The following is a 16,505-nucleotide window of genomic DNA, read 5'->3' as shown; positions in this document are numbered from 1 at the left end:
TTGGTTACGCAGTATAGCCGACATAAATAAGGTCATGTGACCGGAGGCTAGCTGAGATTACAGGCTGAAAATAATTTATATTTATGTCTGAAATACTGACAGATCGTTAAGAGAATGTATTTTAAATCATTTTAATAATAAAAAAAACTAAAAGTTTACTCAGTTTAAAATCATACAGCGAATATAATCAAATATTTCTACTTTACTAAATATTACTCATGGAGATCTTGTTACATAAAGTTTACTTTCTCGTGCATGAGGTTTTCTTCATAACAAAAAAATGATTTCCCAAAAATAGCAAAACTTTGGGACAATTTCAATTCCGTACTGAAAATGTCACAAAGTTTTCAGTTTCAAGTACGTCTGTGAAACACACAAAAAGCAGTATTGTCTGGAGGGGGGAGGGAGGGTTACAGAGAGAGAGAGATGGAGAGAGATAAAGACAGAGAGAGTGCAAAAGACACTGAGAGAGAGACGGAGAGAGAGATCAAGACAGAGAGTGAGAGACATAAAGACAGATAGAGTGAGACAGAGAGATGGAGAGAGACAGAGACACAGAAAGAGAGATAAAGACAGAGAGTGCAAAAGACACCGAGAGAGAGACGGAGAGAGAGATCAAGACAGAGAGAGAGTGAGAGACATAAAGACAGATAGAGTGAGACAGAGAGAGACAGATAAAGACAGAGCGAGGCAAAGACAGAGAGAGAGACAAAGACAGACATTCTTTCAAAACATTTAACTGAATTGTTTTCATATTATCTACATATATAATACATATACAAAATATATTTGGAGAATTATATACAAAACAGATCTGGCAAAGAACAAAATGTCTTCTGTATGTTCCTTATGCATACAAATATCAACAAACCAGGTATCTTCTGCAATTATTGGGTATAAACATATCCATATATACTCAATATAATAATATATAATTATGGCTACCATGCACACAATGTTGTAAATATGCATACATACATGTAACGTGCCTATATTCCAACATACAGACCATTATTAATACATCACACACACACACACACACACACACACACACCCTCTATCTGCTCGATATGAACCCTGAGGGAAAAAACTGCTAAGAAAAATCAGTGATGAAAGTAGATCTCACTCAAATTGAGATAAATGGCAAAATAATTTTGTTGAGTTGCTAAAAAAGCTGTGTTTAGAAACAGACATAATAGTTGCAAAAGAAGAGGAAAAACTTAAAAATCTCAATAGTATTTATTCTGCCGATTAGACAAACGGGCAGGATCCAGAACTGAATATTTCTTTTACATTTTTCTTAAAGGAGGATATAATTGGCAACTCTTAAAGAGCTTAACGATACAGGGATGGGACCCATTTCGGTTAGGGATGTGTTTCCTTTGGTGATTTTATATGTCAACATTGGCTTTCAAAAATCGGAGACCCATACTTTCATATACTGTACACAGCTTGGTTATTGCAAATCCAAACTGTGAGACATATAAACATTGTGTATTAACAGGTCACATCAAAAAAAAAAAAAAAAAAAAACATTTTTGGGACATGGCTCAAACCTAGTTTAATGACCCCTTTTACACAGTATCAGTCTGAGGAGATAATGAAGTCAAAACATCACCGGAGATCAGGAAATATCAGAAGCTTCTCTTTATTGTAGGTGATGGATTTAAGCTGTGCTGCTTTTCAGATGATGTCTTGCCGATTGTGGATATAATGCATGTCACCGGAGGTCTTGACAATGAAGGCTCAGAGTTTCTCTCAAGGAAAGTTTAGCACGATCGATCAAAGGTAGTCAAAGTTTGCAAAATTTCCAAAATTTGTTAAAATAATTAGAATACACAAGTTTTCCCTTCTACTGCGATCCTTCCAGATCCGTATATTTGTCTGTAAGCTGTAAGAAACTGCTTGTTAACTTTTTCACATCTTTTTGTAAACCGTGTCAAGAGTAAAAATTGTGCTACGTTCAAGCTGTCATTGTTTTAGCTTGTCGATCTGTCATCGTGCTTTTCATGGTCGACTGTGACATCCGTCTCTTTTTTAAGCAGTTAAATCTTCTCTGATGGAGATCGAGAATTGGTCTAATCTTTTGTCGATAGCCTCGACTATCACTGACCTATCTCCATTATCTTAAGTAGTTGAACTCTATGAACTCAATGGCATGATTTAGTTTAGCTCACATATATCAAAGCAAAAATTGCAGAGCTGCTTTCACACACGTCTTACTCTCACATGGTGTCACCCGGACGCCCGATTTCCATTTATATTCAATGTTTGTACTGTATGTATATTTTAATCCTGAGCGTTTTGGAACATTGAAGCGGTTAAGAGGACGTTGTCTTCTTCTGTTGTAGACCATCTGCCTCAGTGTTCAATTGAGTTTAATCTCAATTACTGTGTAAATGCTGTGAAAGTCCCAAGTTAACACTCATTTTAGCAATAGTCTGAATAGCACATAGAATATCGACAACCATGTAATGGTCAAAAGTGAGCAAGACTACAACAAGATTTTTTCCCATTCATCAATCTCGTCATCTTTCCAGTTCTGATGCAGCAAATCTAATTGAGATCTAATATTAAGTTCAATTTAGTAGCTTGATTATTTGTTGTACATGCAGTCAGTAGAAAATTACTACAAGCCCGCTTTTTTGTTTTTTTGGGTACTGAGAAAAAGGTGGTGCTCTGTCGTATCTCATAAACGGAACAAATCATTTCTAATGGTTTCATAAAGTAACGACTAACTTCACCTTTAAACACCTTGAAGCGATTAAGGTATGGAAATGAAATGAACACACTTTATTGTACAATTGTTTGCTTTGTGTGATGTGAAATTTGTTTGTCTTGTTTAAAAAAGCAAGCTAGACCGAAATCTCAGTTTAATCAGAACAGCTCGTTGTTATCAGTACTATTTCGTCTGTTTGCTTTATAATTTGTACTTATATATATGTTTTACTTCTTCTTTCAGCATGATCGGAAGTTTTGAAAACAATTATAATAGCAGCTATAGTTATAATGACAGCTCTACTGGTAGCTATAATGATGGTGATTATTCTGACTATTATAATGAACCAGACAATGATGTGTGCAACAAGACTGAAGTGATCCAGTTCGGAGCAGTGGTCACCCCCGTCTTTTTTGCCGTGGTCATCATGTTCAGTTGTGTGGGAAATGCATTGGTCCTGTGGGTGCTGATTAAATATGAAAATCTAAAATCCCTGACCAACACTTTCCTTCTGAACCTGGCCATCTCTGACCTCATCTTTACCTTCGGCCTGCCATTCTGGGCCATCGATCTCATCTCGGGTTGGACGTTCGGAGACGTCGCATGCAAATCCATACACTTCGTCTTCTACCTGGGTTACTACAGCAGCCTTCTCTTTCTCACAGTCATGACAGTGCATCGCTACATGGCCGTGGTGCACCCGCTGTCTGTGCTCTGGAACAGCACCCCATACCATTCCATCGGGGTTTCTGCATTCATCTGGTTCCTGAGCTCCTGTGCCGCAACTCCTCAGTGCATCTTCAAATCGGCAGCTAATAAAAGAGGCAGAGATTACTGCGATTATAACGATAACCTCACATGGAAACTCATTACCATTTACCAGCAAAACGTCTTCTTCCTCATTGCCTTCATCACCATTGCTTTCTGCTATAGTCGAATTCTCTGCCGTCTGCTCAGACCAACATCACACACCCGTCCCAAGACCGTCAAGCTCATCCTCTGCATCGTGATCACTTTTTTCTTGGGTTGGGCGCCTTATAACGTGTCCATGTTCCTCAAATCTCTGATATCCTTTGAAATCTCGCCGTTCAACGAGTGTCACGTCAGCACCTCGGTGGATTATGTTTTGACCGTCTCCAGACTGGTGGCGTACTCTCACTGCTGCCTCAATCCAATGTTTTATGTCTTTATGGGGGTCAAGTTCAGAGATCACCTAAAGACAGCGCTGAGGAATTTCTGCCGGAAAGACAACCAGCAACAAGACAAACGTCAAAGTCATCTGATTTACTCGAATGGGGAGGAAATTTCTATGTACTAGCTCATCTACTATGTCCTATTGCTTATAAGATTTTAAATCTGAACTTATCCTCAATTGCTTTTTGCTCCATTTTGTGTTTGTAAATAGCTTTTCGCTTATTATTGAAATTTTTTTTAAAGAATTAAAAAGAAATTTTAAGAATTTGCTTACAATTATCACTGTAGTTAAACCTTTGTATGCTACATACATTTTTACAAATACTTGTATGCTTTAAAAACACAATCTTTGTACCAACCATTAATGTTTTACTTCACTTCTTTGTCTTTTTTTTTATTATTTTAATGTTTATGTAAATGTTTGCAAATGTAAAAAGCCTTTTTGTTATACGATGCTTAAACATCATACTTACATGAACTGTGTACTAAGAAACAGTGATTCCTGGAGCTTTTTTTTTTCACTGCAGTTACAATTCCTCTGTAAGACACCAGGGGGCTCCAAAACCTGCTGTAAAATGATTAAACTGCATAATAGTGAATGCATCTTTTTTTTTTGTAATCACGTATGTTTACACGATATAGGTGTTTAACGAACACTGAATAAAATATGACAAACTTTTAGATGCCTGTGTTTTCTGAATTTGCTCACTAACTCCATTCATTTTGATGTGGATGACTTTATGATTTATTAATACTTAATTGGTGTTGTGCTTTCCTATTAAATGAGAACATGTAAGCAAAGCTGGACAGAAACAGCTCACACATCAGCTCCGATGTGTGAAATAAGCTGCTATTTAGGGACGTTTTCATGACAAGTGCAAAGAGTTTCAAAATGTCTTTGCTTGGGCTGTGAGTATGACTGAAACATAGACCTGGGTGGGTTCAAAATAGTGAAGAAAAAAGAAAAAAAACCCATTCTGAAGACCGTCATACCCACAGACATGAGAAAATGAAAGTACACACTACACCAGTTCTGTTTTTATGTATCGGGGTTCAAACTTAACTAACCTCAGGTGATAGGTTCAAAAAAACAACAACAAAAGCTAAACCAATTGGGAAAAATAAGTGATAAATGTGATGAAAATAATTATTTAATCAGATTACTTAATTAATCCCCATGAAGTGAGGCTAGATTGTACAAATGTTTTGTTCTGAAGCACTCAGGTGTGTCTACATCATGAAAGAAAGAAAGTACCTCAGGTATGTCCTCTATGTCCTCAGTTGTTGCTGTTTATTATTCTGGTTGGGGTCATTAAGGCCTTCTTCCAGACGATCTGAACTTGACGTGGTGACGTAAGGATTGAACAGACGCTATGTAGGCCCTGATAAATAAAAACAAAGAATTGAAGAAGGGAGAATTCCTTCTAAATCAATATTTGGTGTGACCAGCCTTTGCCTTCAAAACAGCAGCAATTCTTCTAGGTACACTTGCACACAGTTTTTGAAGGAACTCGGCCGGTAGGTCGTTTCAAACATCGTGGAGAACTAACCACAGATCTTCTGTACTGTAGATGTCGGCTTTCTCACATCCTTCTGTCTCTTCATGTGATCCCAGACACACTCGATGATGTTGTGATCGGGGCTCTGTGGGGGGCGTGCCATCACGTCATGCTGGTTTGAAGGCAAAAAAAAAAAAAAAACAATAAATATTGAATTGAATGAGATTTTTCTTTTGTTTGCTCACTTTACAATTTGTAAATTGACAGAAATAAACGCTCATTATTTATATTTCTGAAAGCATTCTTTGTTTACAGCATCTTTTTCACACCTGACTAAAACTTTTGCACAGTACTGTATACATTTTACTGAAGGTATTGAAGAGAAGAAGAAGAAGAAGAAGAAGAAGAAGAAGAAGAAGAAGAAGAAGAAGAAGAAGAAGAAGAAGAAGAAGAAGAAGAAGAAGAAGAAGAAGAAGAAAGAGAAAAAGAAGAAGAAGAAGCCTTTATTATTGTCACATCTACATTACGGTGTCACAGAATCGGCAGGTTCTCACAGCAAACTAGATCCTCAGCACCGTCACCTAGCACCCATCATTACCGCACCACATAAAACACACACACACACACACACACACACACACACACACACACACACACACACACACACACACACACACACACACACGGTCTCGTACACGCTAGCTGCTGCTGCACGCTGTGTCTACTAACCTGACTCTTTATTTCTCTTTATTCAATAGTTCCCCAAGTTCATCGTCCATCCAAGGAGCTAATCCTCGTGGGTCTGCTTCCAGTGATCCTGTGTGTGTGTGTGTGTGTGTGTGTGTGTGTGTGTGTGTGTGTGTGTGTGTGTGTGTGTGTGTGTGTGTGTGTGTGTGTGTGTGTGTGTGTGTGTGTGTGTTGGAGCTTCACCTGCACTGTTGCACCCTCGCTCACTTCATTTCACCATAAATTGTCAAACTCTGTTATTTTACGTGATCTCTGTCTCCGTTGTCTTCTGTCCCTGACACACAGCACAGTGAAATTCTTTCTTCACATGATATGCAAACTTTGGAACAGTGATTATTCCCTTATGTTCTTTTTTGTTACGATTAGTTTGATGATTATTCCATTCTGTCATGCCTCACATATGAACTTATTATATAATAAATAAAATTGATTTCTTTTCCCTTCTCTCTCATGTTTTTTTTTGTTTCAGCTTCAAGTGACTATTGCAGATGCAGCAAAAAAAGCGATTTCCTGACAGGAAACATTGTAAAACTGAAACTCAAGTTGAAATGTATATAATAACCCCCTGAACACATACACGAGACACTGATTAAGATTTATTTTTCGACGGTGGTTGTAATTACTGTTGCCATAGTAACGATGAAGAGTACACATTACTAACTGCACTATATATATAATCAACAGATTCACTGATGTATCCAAAAGCTTTTTTATTTCTTCCCGTAAACACTTTTGCAATAATTTGCTAATGTGTTAAAACTTTTACATTGTTGTATCGGTGTTAATCTGCTGGAGAAAAAAAACACAATATCGCTTCTGTAAAAAAAAGTTTATTCTTAAAGCTCCGTGATGGAGAGAGTTGCTGGAGAAAAGTGTATATTGATAGTTTTATATGATGATATTTACTGTATTCATTTACAGTAAAGAGCCTTTAATTCTTTCTTGTTTTCTTTTTTCTTTTTGTAATTCTTTTTTTTTTTCCTGCTTCAAAACTTTAACTCTAACTTTAGAAATAAGCCCCATTCTACTTTTGAACAATTTAAGCAGAAGACCATTGGGGGAAAGTGAAAAAATAAAATATAATAAAATAAAATAAAATAAAATAAAAAGCTCAGATAGTGTTTTATAATTAAGTCGTATTTCATTATTATTATTATTATTATTATTATTATTATTATTATTATTAGTAGTAGTAGTAGTAGTAGTAGTAGTAGTAGTAGTAGTAGTAGTAGTAGTATGTTTAAATATTTACCGTTAAATTAAATTTATGTTAATATATTCAATAATTAAATAATGTAATCATATTTAATTTATTATATTTTATTATATATTTAAAGAATTATTATTAAAAATAATTCTCCCCTGCTGAAGTTTCTACAGGAATTGAATGAAAGTGTGAGCTATAATATGGTGTGTGTGTGTGGGGGGGGGGGTAGGGGGGGGGTTGTAAGGAGTCTGCCAACAAAAACAAAACTTCTTATTCAAGACTTATTCAAAAAGTGCTTTGCGTTTTCTTTTTAACATTACAGTCGTTACTTGTTTGTCTGTTTGTTTGTCTTATTGACTGTAATAAGGAGAGAGAGAGAAAAAGAGAAGCTGGTATAGGAAACTCGTTATTAAGTGTAATAACAGGAACTAACTTCTTTCACAGTAGTTTCCCAGCATGTTATGTAATTATAAAGCGATATAATGTAGCTTGTTTTTTAATTCATAAAACGGATTGTAATTATTTGGAACGTTGCTGAGGAATAAGGGAAATAAAATCTCCTCTTTTTGGCATCTAATCGACTTTGGAGCTGTAACAGGAACTCTTCTGTCTTCATCAGATCCATGTTTCATATTAGGAACTTTAATTCTAGCATTTCTATGTCATGCATCATGACGTCCGGTGCATTTTACATTTATTTCTGGGATTTAGCAGACACCATTAACCAGAGTGGCACAATTTATTTAAATTTATACAACCGGGTTATTAAGGGTCGTGCTCAGTGGCCCAGCAGTGGCAGCTTAGCTAACTGCTAAACTAACACATTGTTCCAAGCTCAAAGAAGCAAAAAAAGAAATAGGACAGTGAAGGAAGTGTTGGTCATAATAAGTACTTTGTGGTATTTTGATATTTTGATCATTTCCCATAATACTGATACATCGTCTAAAGATCTTGTGATAAATATCGATCTCTCACTCCACCTGCAAAGCACTGCAGAGTCTCTTTGTGGTCTATACATGCATGCAAGTCCTCAGAAAACAGGTTGGTGCTAGTGTTAGTTTCACACCTTCTTCGACAAATAAATTAACTCACAGAGAAGCTGTGCAGAAAAGAGGAAGAGCCTTCAGCCAAAAACTCTCTTCAGTTTTATTTTGAGACACTCTAGACTTTCCGACGTGAAGCTGGACATCTAAGCGTGCATCCATTTGTGGAATGGTTTCTCTTAACTCGACACCGCTGACCTTCACAGAAGCGATGCAAATGAACCACAGTGAATATTTGAACGACTTGTACGAATATGTAGACGGTGACTTAATTGTACACTGTCATATGGAGAAATATGACCGAATCACTGGAATAAGTTACATCATCATCTGTTGCTTCAGCTTTCTCGGGAATGGCATGCTCCTCTTAGGTCTGGCCTGCTTCGAAGATCTCAGAAGGGTCACCATGCGTTTTTTGTTCTTCTTGGCGCTCTTTGACCTGTTGTTCACGCTGACTATTCCCTTCTGGGCTGTTGAGAACATGATGGAGTGGATTTTTGGGCATGTTGCGTGTAAGATCCTAACCGGGGCATATTTTGTTGGAATATACGGAAGCCTGATACTAATGACGGCCATGACGGTCGACTGCTTCTTTTTTATCGTTGTGCGCAGCCAGTGGTTGACTCATAGCAGACGGCTCAACTGTGCAAAAGCAGCTTTCGCAGGGTCATGGATCATCAGTGTATTAGCCTCTCTGAAAGACGCCCTGTCCTCCGAGGTTAAGACGGTGAATTCCGTCCAAACCTGTGACACCACGGCTTCTCAACACGACCACGCAGGTTACTACACACAGCTTATCATGCTCTTCATCATTCCGCTGGTGATCATCATCCTGTCTTACGGAAAAATCCTGCACACTCTCTTGTCCAGCACGGGCCGGACGAGGTACAAGACGTTCATTGTGGTTTGGCTCATCATCATGTCGTTTGTCATATGTTGGGGACCTTATCATGTTGTCATAATCCTGATGCCGCTTCTTTCTGATAAGGATTGCGAAAAAGGCAATCAGCTCCACCGATCCTTTGTCGCCTGTCGGATCCTTGCCTATTCTCACTGCTGCATCAATCCACTGTTGTTTCTGATCCGAGGAAGACCCAGAAGAATCCTGTCCAGCTTACTGTTCCGCCAGACACGACACAGGAGCCTTCAACCCTCAGACAGATCTTCTGACCCCAGCCACTTCATTCAACAGCACTTCAGCAGGGCGATTCCACAAAATGTAACAGAGCTCAAATCAATTTAGGAAACGAGAACGAAATCAAACATTTCTCCTTTTTTGTGTGAGTGATTCCTATATTTTTACACATGAAAATATTAGACAGAGTTAATACGCTGATATGGAAATATCTTCTTTCAAAAGTGACATTTTATATTACAATATTATCCTATATAAAATCCTCCTTATTTTTTATATCTGGATTTGTTACTATATAATATATTTTTTCCCCTTTGTGTGTTTTGCATTAAAGTTTTTTAGAAGCTGTTTTTTTTTTGTGTTGACTTAACAGATAAAGATTTTTTTTCTTTCTAGTATTGAGTGCTGGATTTACCATTAATTTCTTTAGAATGTATTTTTTTTAACTCATTTTACATTTTATTTTCTTCTCTTTTTAAAAAATAAATAAATTGTATTACTATAAATAACCTTACACTGCATTTAACACACACACACGCACACACACACACACACACACACACACACACACACACACACACACACACACACACACACACACACACACACACTTCAATTCAAAATTGAAACTATTTAAACAACAGCAGAGGAGGTGTTATGTCGAGTGTTATGTCGAGTGTTATGTCGAGTGTTATGTCGAGTTTAATGTCTTTCGGTTTTAACACTTTTCAATTTTAGTCATCTCTTATTGTCTCGGGCAAAAGCAAGAAAATCCTTTGCACCAAATGATGGCATGTTTTCTCAGTTTATAGACTGTTAGTACGAGCATCTTGGCTTAGATGATGTAAATGTTGCGTTTGAAATAAATACGGTTGTTTGTAGGAAATCACCGCAAAGATTTGCCAACAATTACAAAGTTACGTAACACTTGTAGCGTTTTAAATCGACACCGAACGTCAGTCATCATCACTTACTTTCTTTTCTTCTTTTTCTTTTTTTTTTCTTTTCTTTTTTTTTTTTAAAGGTTATTTTTTTGTTGTTAATTTAATTCAGGCTTTCATTGCGAAACTCCTGAAGACTTTCCCAAACCATAAATCTTATTCAGTGTTGCGAGGCCCTTTAAAATAACGATATACATAATGATAACGAAAATGATCCTTACAGAAAATTGTCATCGTTTCAACGATGGTACATTTTTCTTTGTTCTAAACACTCACATTTTTTTTTTAAATCAGTCACAAAGGAATTAAAGGAAACTCAAAAGTCCCTGTGCATTCGCAGTTACTATAGAAAAACTGGAATCAAGTGAATCCTTAAACACCTCAATCCTTATGTCTTTTTTTTTTTTTTTTGGTCTTTACTTTTTATGCCACGTTGGTTAGCAAATACACGATAAAACAATCAACTGCTACTGTATCTGTTGGTTTCAGCGAGATGTCCGATTCAATTAGATAAAGCTCTCGTTTCTGATCAGCTGTCGACTCATTAAAAAGCTCTTTTCTTTCTTATATGTCTTATAGATGGCAGGTGGAGACAAAAATATATAAACCATGGATGAGAGTTTTTACTCTTCTGTCTATTATTCTGACGTATTTATATTCGTATTCTACTTGTATTAAGCTAATTAAAGCTGATCAGGCTCAGAAAGGATTTTTCCCCATCAATCTTCTATCTACTTCAACGCTCTTTATCTGGGGTTGACATCCCTGCCATGTGGAGACATTTAAATTTCTAATCATTGTAATTTCTAAGCTTCTAGATACAGTGCTGCAAGTGTGGAAAACTCAATTACAAGCTTGATCTTAATCTTTTTTTTTTTAGTTTCATGTAGTTTAATTCTGGAGCACTTCAGCGTTAAACTACATGGGAGTAGACCAATGGGAGTAGACCGATGGGAATAGGTCAATGGGAGTAGAGCAATGGGAGAAGATCAATTTGACAATATTTATGCATTTGGAGGTCAATTGGTCCACTTCTTAGTCATCCAGCACTGGGAAACCACTGGAGAGCTGAAACTGCTGGAAAGCTGAAACCACAGGAGAGCTGAAACCGGTGGAGAGCTGAAACCATTTTCTCGCTGAAACCATTTTCTCGCTGAAACCATTTTCAAGCTTTAAACATTTTCAATCTGTATTTATTCAATTCTAATCTGTTAGATCTTCTGTCCTACTACATATCTCACTGATCACATCCTCCTGATCTCAGGTCTCAAACCTAAACTATTTTTATGGTTTCAGAAAGCTTACAGACTTCCTGCTGAAAGAAAGATACCCCTGTAATATTAATTGACTGATTTCTGTCCGGGTTTTGATGTTTCTGTTATGATTTAACGCTTTATTTTATTCCTATGAGTCCAATCATTCTTAATTCTGTTAGAGATCTAAGGTAAGTGTCATTGTCATGCAATCAAATTTATGAAGTATTTTCTTTTATATGATTAGAATAAATCAAATCTATGATTATTGTGTATAATAATTTAATTTAATTATATATATATATATATATATATATATATATATATATATATATATATATATATATATATATATATATATTTTTTTTTTATTTGAAGCATCAAATTGAGTTAAAGCAATTAAAGCAATAATAATAATAATAATAATAATAATAATAATAATAATAATAATAAGCTGATGTATTATTGTACAAGGCTAAATTTAATGAGCATATATAAACAAATATTTTTTTATTATTAAAAAAAATACTGAACAGCGGGAAGGTTGTGAGTTTGAGTCCCAGGTCCACTAACAGGTAGTCAGGTAAAGGTGAGTGGGACGGACATGTGACACACTAGGGCTGATGGGAATTGTAATCAAGAGCCTGTAAATATATTACAGCATTTGACTAAGAAACCAGTTTAACAAACAAATGCAACCAAATTAACAAAATCCAATATCTTGCTAGTTAAGTATGATTGCAAAATGACATTCAATCAATTAATCAATCAATCAATCAATCAATCAATTCGATCTGTAATACTGATTGTCAAAAACATCCCTAATGCTTTCTCGCTGCAGTTGGATTCTTTACATTAAGATAAGATAAGATAAGATAAGATAAGATAAGATACGACAAGATAAGATAAGATACGACAAGATAAGATAAGATACGATAAGATACGACAAGATAAGATAAGATAAGATAAAACAAGACAAGATAAGACAAGATCAGATAAGATAAGATAAGATAAGATAAGATAAGATAAGATAAGATAAGATAAGATAAGACACCTTTATTCGTCCCACAGTGGGGACATTTCTCTATTACAGCAGCAAAGAAAAAGAAATGCAAATATATAAAAAAAATAATACAGACATAATATAGTATACAGTATATACACAACACAATGTATGAATACAAAGAAGAAAAAAGAGACCACGAGTAAGTAGTTACGCTAACAGACATATTGCACACACGTAATATTGCACGGTTTTAAAATTTCTGTTATTGCACATGTTGTTTACAAGACGTTGCTAAAGAGACTCCAATGAAAGAGACTCCAATGCAGCTCTCGTACTTTATGAACGCCTGTAGCTTTACATAGTAAGATAATACCGTATAGTAACATATCTAGTATGCTATAATAGAACGTTACATATATTACTAAATGAAACGTTCTATTATTATCTAAACTAGAAAACAGGAACATTTAGCTTTCAGACCAACGCAAAGCACAAACTCTATGTGAATTTCTAAAATAAAAGTAGAAAGGTTATTTTACGGGAGAATTTTAGGTCAGTTAATCATGCTAAAACCAAACAGTCAGAATGTTTTGTATCTCCTGACAATTTCTGTTTATGTGGCAAAATGCGATTTCTTCATATCTGCTCAGTTATAGGAAACAGCTACTATAGTTACACAGATTCAGTGTATCATAGTGAAACCACAAAAATGGATCTGAGAGTCAAAGAGAGAAGAATGACTGTAAGAGGAACTGATTATTCAACCAAGGTATTGACCCTATTGTAGAGCTAATATACTGGTGTACAGCAGATGGCAGCAGTGGGTTGAACCACAGCTGAACAGCTGAACATGACTATTTTAGCAGCACCCTATCGCATGTGAAAGTAGCCTGAGCACAATAAACATGTGGCTCAGGTCTATAGACAGCTGGCCTTCTGCTTTAATATGCAGTGCATTCAAGTCCTAATGAGAATGCTCTTGCTTTAGTGTGAAAAATAAGCCAAAACAACACAGGTATGTAAAACAACGCGATGTTGGCGCATACAAAGACGAAAAAGTGCAAATTTGTATCATAAATCATAAAGAGTCGTTTTACAAAAAGAATATTTTCTGTCAAATAAGACGTTCGCGTTTTCATTATTAGCACTGTTTATAGGAAAATCATATTTCATAGGAAATGATTGTGTCGTTTGGTAATCATTTAAAATCGTGCCAAATTCTTGTCTTATAAGAGGACTAAAACATTTGAGGATATGCTGGTATTGAAAAAATAACTGATTTCAGGGTCGTAACGTTATCAAAACGCCGAGGGAACTGTGACTCTACATAACAAACTCAAACCATGTGCTGATATTTTGGTCGTTTCTTGTGTGCACTTTTGAAACAATCAGATTGCAGGCAAATTTTACAGCTCTTACAAGAGGTAAACCCAAGAGGACATTTTGGACCTCTAGGCCAACACCTTAACCACACTGCCATCCTGGTCTACTGCTACCCCTTCTGTGAGGGCTTCACTGTTTGAAAGCTTACTTAATGGTGTCCATGTAATTCCTAATGGTTTCCTGTAGGGATTTTCCAGTTACTTCAGAATTCAGCTAAAGCTCTTACCGGCAGTGGGAATCCACGAGGACATCTATCTGTCCATTGGATCTTAAGCCAAACGCCTTAACCGCTAAGCCATCCTGGTGCACACCATTGTGGGTAACTACCTGAGCTCTGAATCCAGAGCTACTGCTTTACAGAAGAAGTAGATTACGTTATTTCTGTTAAACAATGACTGTTCTGGTTTGAATGGTTCCGGTATAATTCCTGATGTTTTTTCCCCAGATACAACAGATTGCCTAGATTGTAAGTCCAACGTCTTAACCACTCGTCCATCCTGGTGCACCACCCTCATATGCCCCTTCAGCGTATGTGTAATTCCTGGTGGATTCTAAGTTTGCTTCCAAGCTGGTGATTCTAATAGGATACTTTCTTTTATGTAAATCCTGAAAGTTTCCATTTGATCACCTAGACTCCACCTAAAGACTTTACCAGGAGTGGGGATTGAACCCACGAGGACATCTGTCCATTGGATCTTAAGTCCAACGCCTTAACCACTCGGCCATCCTGGTGAGCTGTACTGAATGTTCTCACAAGAGACCTTCCTTCTTCATAACAAGTTCTACCTGCCACAGTAAATTCTGCACTTTACAGAAGCACACTCCGTCCAGGGTGTACCCTGCCTGGATGCCCGATGACGCCTGAGATAGGCACAGGCTTCCCGTGACCCGAGGTAGTTCGGATAAGCGGTAGAAAATGCGTGAGAGAGAGAATTTCCTTCAAAGAATGGCTGTTCCTGGCCTTGAATGGTTTCTTTGTAAATCCTTATGGTTTATTTTACGGACTACCCCAGAATTCAGCTAAAGCTCTTACCAGGAGTGGGGCTTGAACCCACGAGGACATGTGTCCATTGGATCTTAAGTCCAACGCCTTAACCACTCGGCCATCCTGGTGCACCACACTCATATGCCCCTTCAGTGTATGGATGCTCCTGTATTCTGTGTAATACCTGGTGGATTCTATTCAGATACACCATAATTCAGCTAAAGCTCTTAGCAGGAATGGGGTTTGAACTCACAAAGACATTTGTCTATGAGATCTTAAGCCCAGTGCCTTAACCACTTAAAAACCCAGGTGTACTCGGAAGGTAATAACTACCTCAGCTTCTGCTTTAGACACCACATTAGGAAGTTCTCTTGGGCTTCCTTTAAGGAATAGTTGCTCTAAAGTTTCTTTCTTCAGAACACACACCTCACACAGTAACGCCAGAGCTACTGCTGGGAGCTACTTCAAACTGTTACTTTCTTTTATGTAATTCCTGAAAGTTTCCATTTGATCACCTAGACTCCATCTAAAGACTTTACCAGGAGTGGGGTTTGAACCCACGAGGACATCTGTCCATTGGATCTTAAGTCCAACGCCTTAACCACTCGGCCATCCTGGTGAGCTGTACTGAATGTTCTCACAAGAGACTTTCTTCAGCACAAGTTCTACCTTTACTGCACTTTACAGAAGTACTAGAGTACATTAGGTTCTTTGAGAATTTCCTTCAAAGAATGGCTGTTCCTGGCCTTTGTGTAATTCATTATTGTTTCTATTACCAGCTACACCATAATTCAGCTAAATCTCTTACCAGGAGTGGGGCTTGAACCCACGAGGACATCTGTCCATTGGATCTTAAGTCCAACGCCTTAACCACTCGGCCATCCTGGTACTTTAAACAGACAATGGACTGGTTCAAGCTGAATGGAAAGCTAACAGCAGAAGACAACGTGTCAGACAATAAAAGGAAAGGACCAGGGGAGGAAAACGGAGTACCCTGAGGAAACCCCCAAGTCACGGTGAGAACATGCAAACTCCACACACACACACACACAGACACAGACACACACACACACACACACACACACACACACACACACACACACACACACACACACACACACACACACACACACACACACACACACACACACACACACACACACACACACACACACACACACACACACACACACACACACACACACACACACACACGGCAGGAATCAAACCCCCAACCCTGGAGGTGTGAGGCAAACGTTATGCTACTGCAAAATATTAGAAAAAAGAAAACTCTCTTACGTCTTAAAAGTTTTAAAGACAAACAAGCAAACAAAACTTTCACACCTCCGATCTTTTAAATATGATGTCATAGCCAGGACGATCGTTTGTTAAA

The 16,505-nt window shown here is 37.2% G+C and overlaps 2 protein-coding genes, 1 long non-coding RNA gene and 4 other non-coding genes across 7 annotated transcripts; 2 read left to right on the top strand and 5 right to left on the bottom strand.

Annotated features, from left to right (window-relative positions):
• Positions 1-1,497: 1,497 nt before the first annotated feature.
• On the bottom strand, positions 1,498-6,631 carry LOC125139944. Its single transcript, XR_007139111.1, has 6 exons — positions 6,142-6,631; positions 5,464-5,584; positions 5,169-5,295; positions 4,387-4,481; positions 3,635-3,955; positions 1,498-3,531 (listed from the first exon to the last, which is right to left on the bottom strand). It is a non-coding gene; the product is annotated as an uncharacterized LOC125139944 (long non-coding RNA).
• Positions 2,651-4,594, top strand: xcr1b.1 (chemokine (C motif) receptor 1b, duplicate 1). Its single transcript, XM_027166065.2, has 2 exons — positions 2,651-2,769; positions 2,963-4,594. Exon 2 carries the CDS (start codon positions 2,964-2,966, stop codon positions 4,035-4,037), a length of 1,074 nt encoding a protein of 357 aa, XP_027021866.2. The 5' UTR covers positions 2,651-2,769; position 2,963; the 3' UTR covers positions 4,038-4,594.
• Positions 6,632-8,457: 1,826 nt separating the features above from the next.
• On the top strand, positions 8,458-12,004 carry xcr1b.2 (chemokine (C motif) receptor 1b, duplicate 2). The gene has a single exon (XM_027166086.2). The coding sequence runs from the start codon at positions 8,579-8,581 to the stop codon at positions 9,650-9,652; it is 1,074 nt and encodes a 357-aa protein (XP_027021887.2). The 5' UTR covers positions 8,458-8,578; the 3' UTR covers positions 9,653-12,004.
• Positions 12,005-14,776: 2,772 nt separating this feature from the next.
• Positions 14,777-14,859, bottom strand: trnal-uaa. Its single transcript has one exon. It is a non-coding gene; the product is annotated as a tRNA-Leu (tRNA).
• A 298-nt stretch (positions 14,860-15,157) lies between these two features.
• Positions 15,158-15,240, bottom strand: trnal-uaa. Its single transcript has one exon. It is a non-coding gene; the product is annotated as a tRNA-Leu (tRNA).
• Positions 15,241-15,648: 408 nt separating this feature from the next.
• trnal-uaa lies at positions 15,649-15,731 on the bottom strand. Its single transcript has one exon. It is a non-coding gene; the product is annotated as a tRNA-Leu (tRNA).
• Positions 15,732-15,917: 186 nt separating this feature from the next.
• Positions 15,918-16,000, bottom strand: trnal-uaa. Its single transcript has one exon. It is a non-coding gene; the product is annotated as a tRNA-Leu (tRNA).
• Between the last annotated feature and the right edge of the window lie 505 nt (positions 16,001-16,505).

The sequence above is a fragment of the Tachysurus fulvidraco genome, chromosome 22, assembly GCF_022655615.1.
Source record: "Tachysurus fulvidraco isolate hzauxx_2018 chromosome 22, HZAU_PFXX_2.0, whole genome shotgun sequence".
Lineage (NCBI taxonomy): Eukaryota > Metazoa > Chordata > Actinopteri > Siluriformes > Bagridae > Tachysurus > Tachysurus fulvidraco.
Note: the sequence above shows the minus strand (reverse complement) of the source record. Positions and strands in the feature narration are given on the sequence as shown.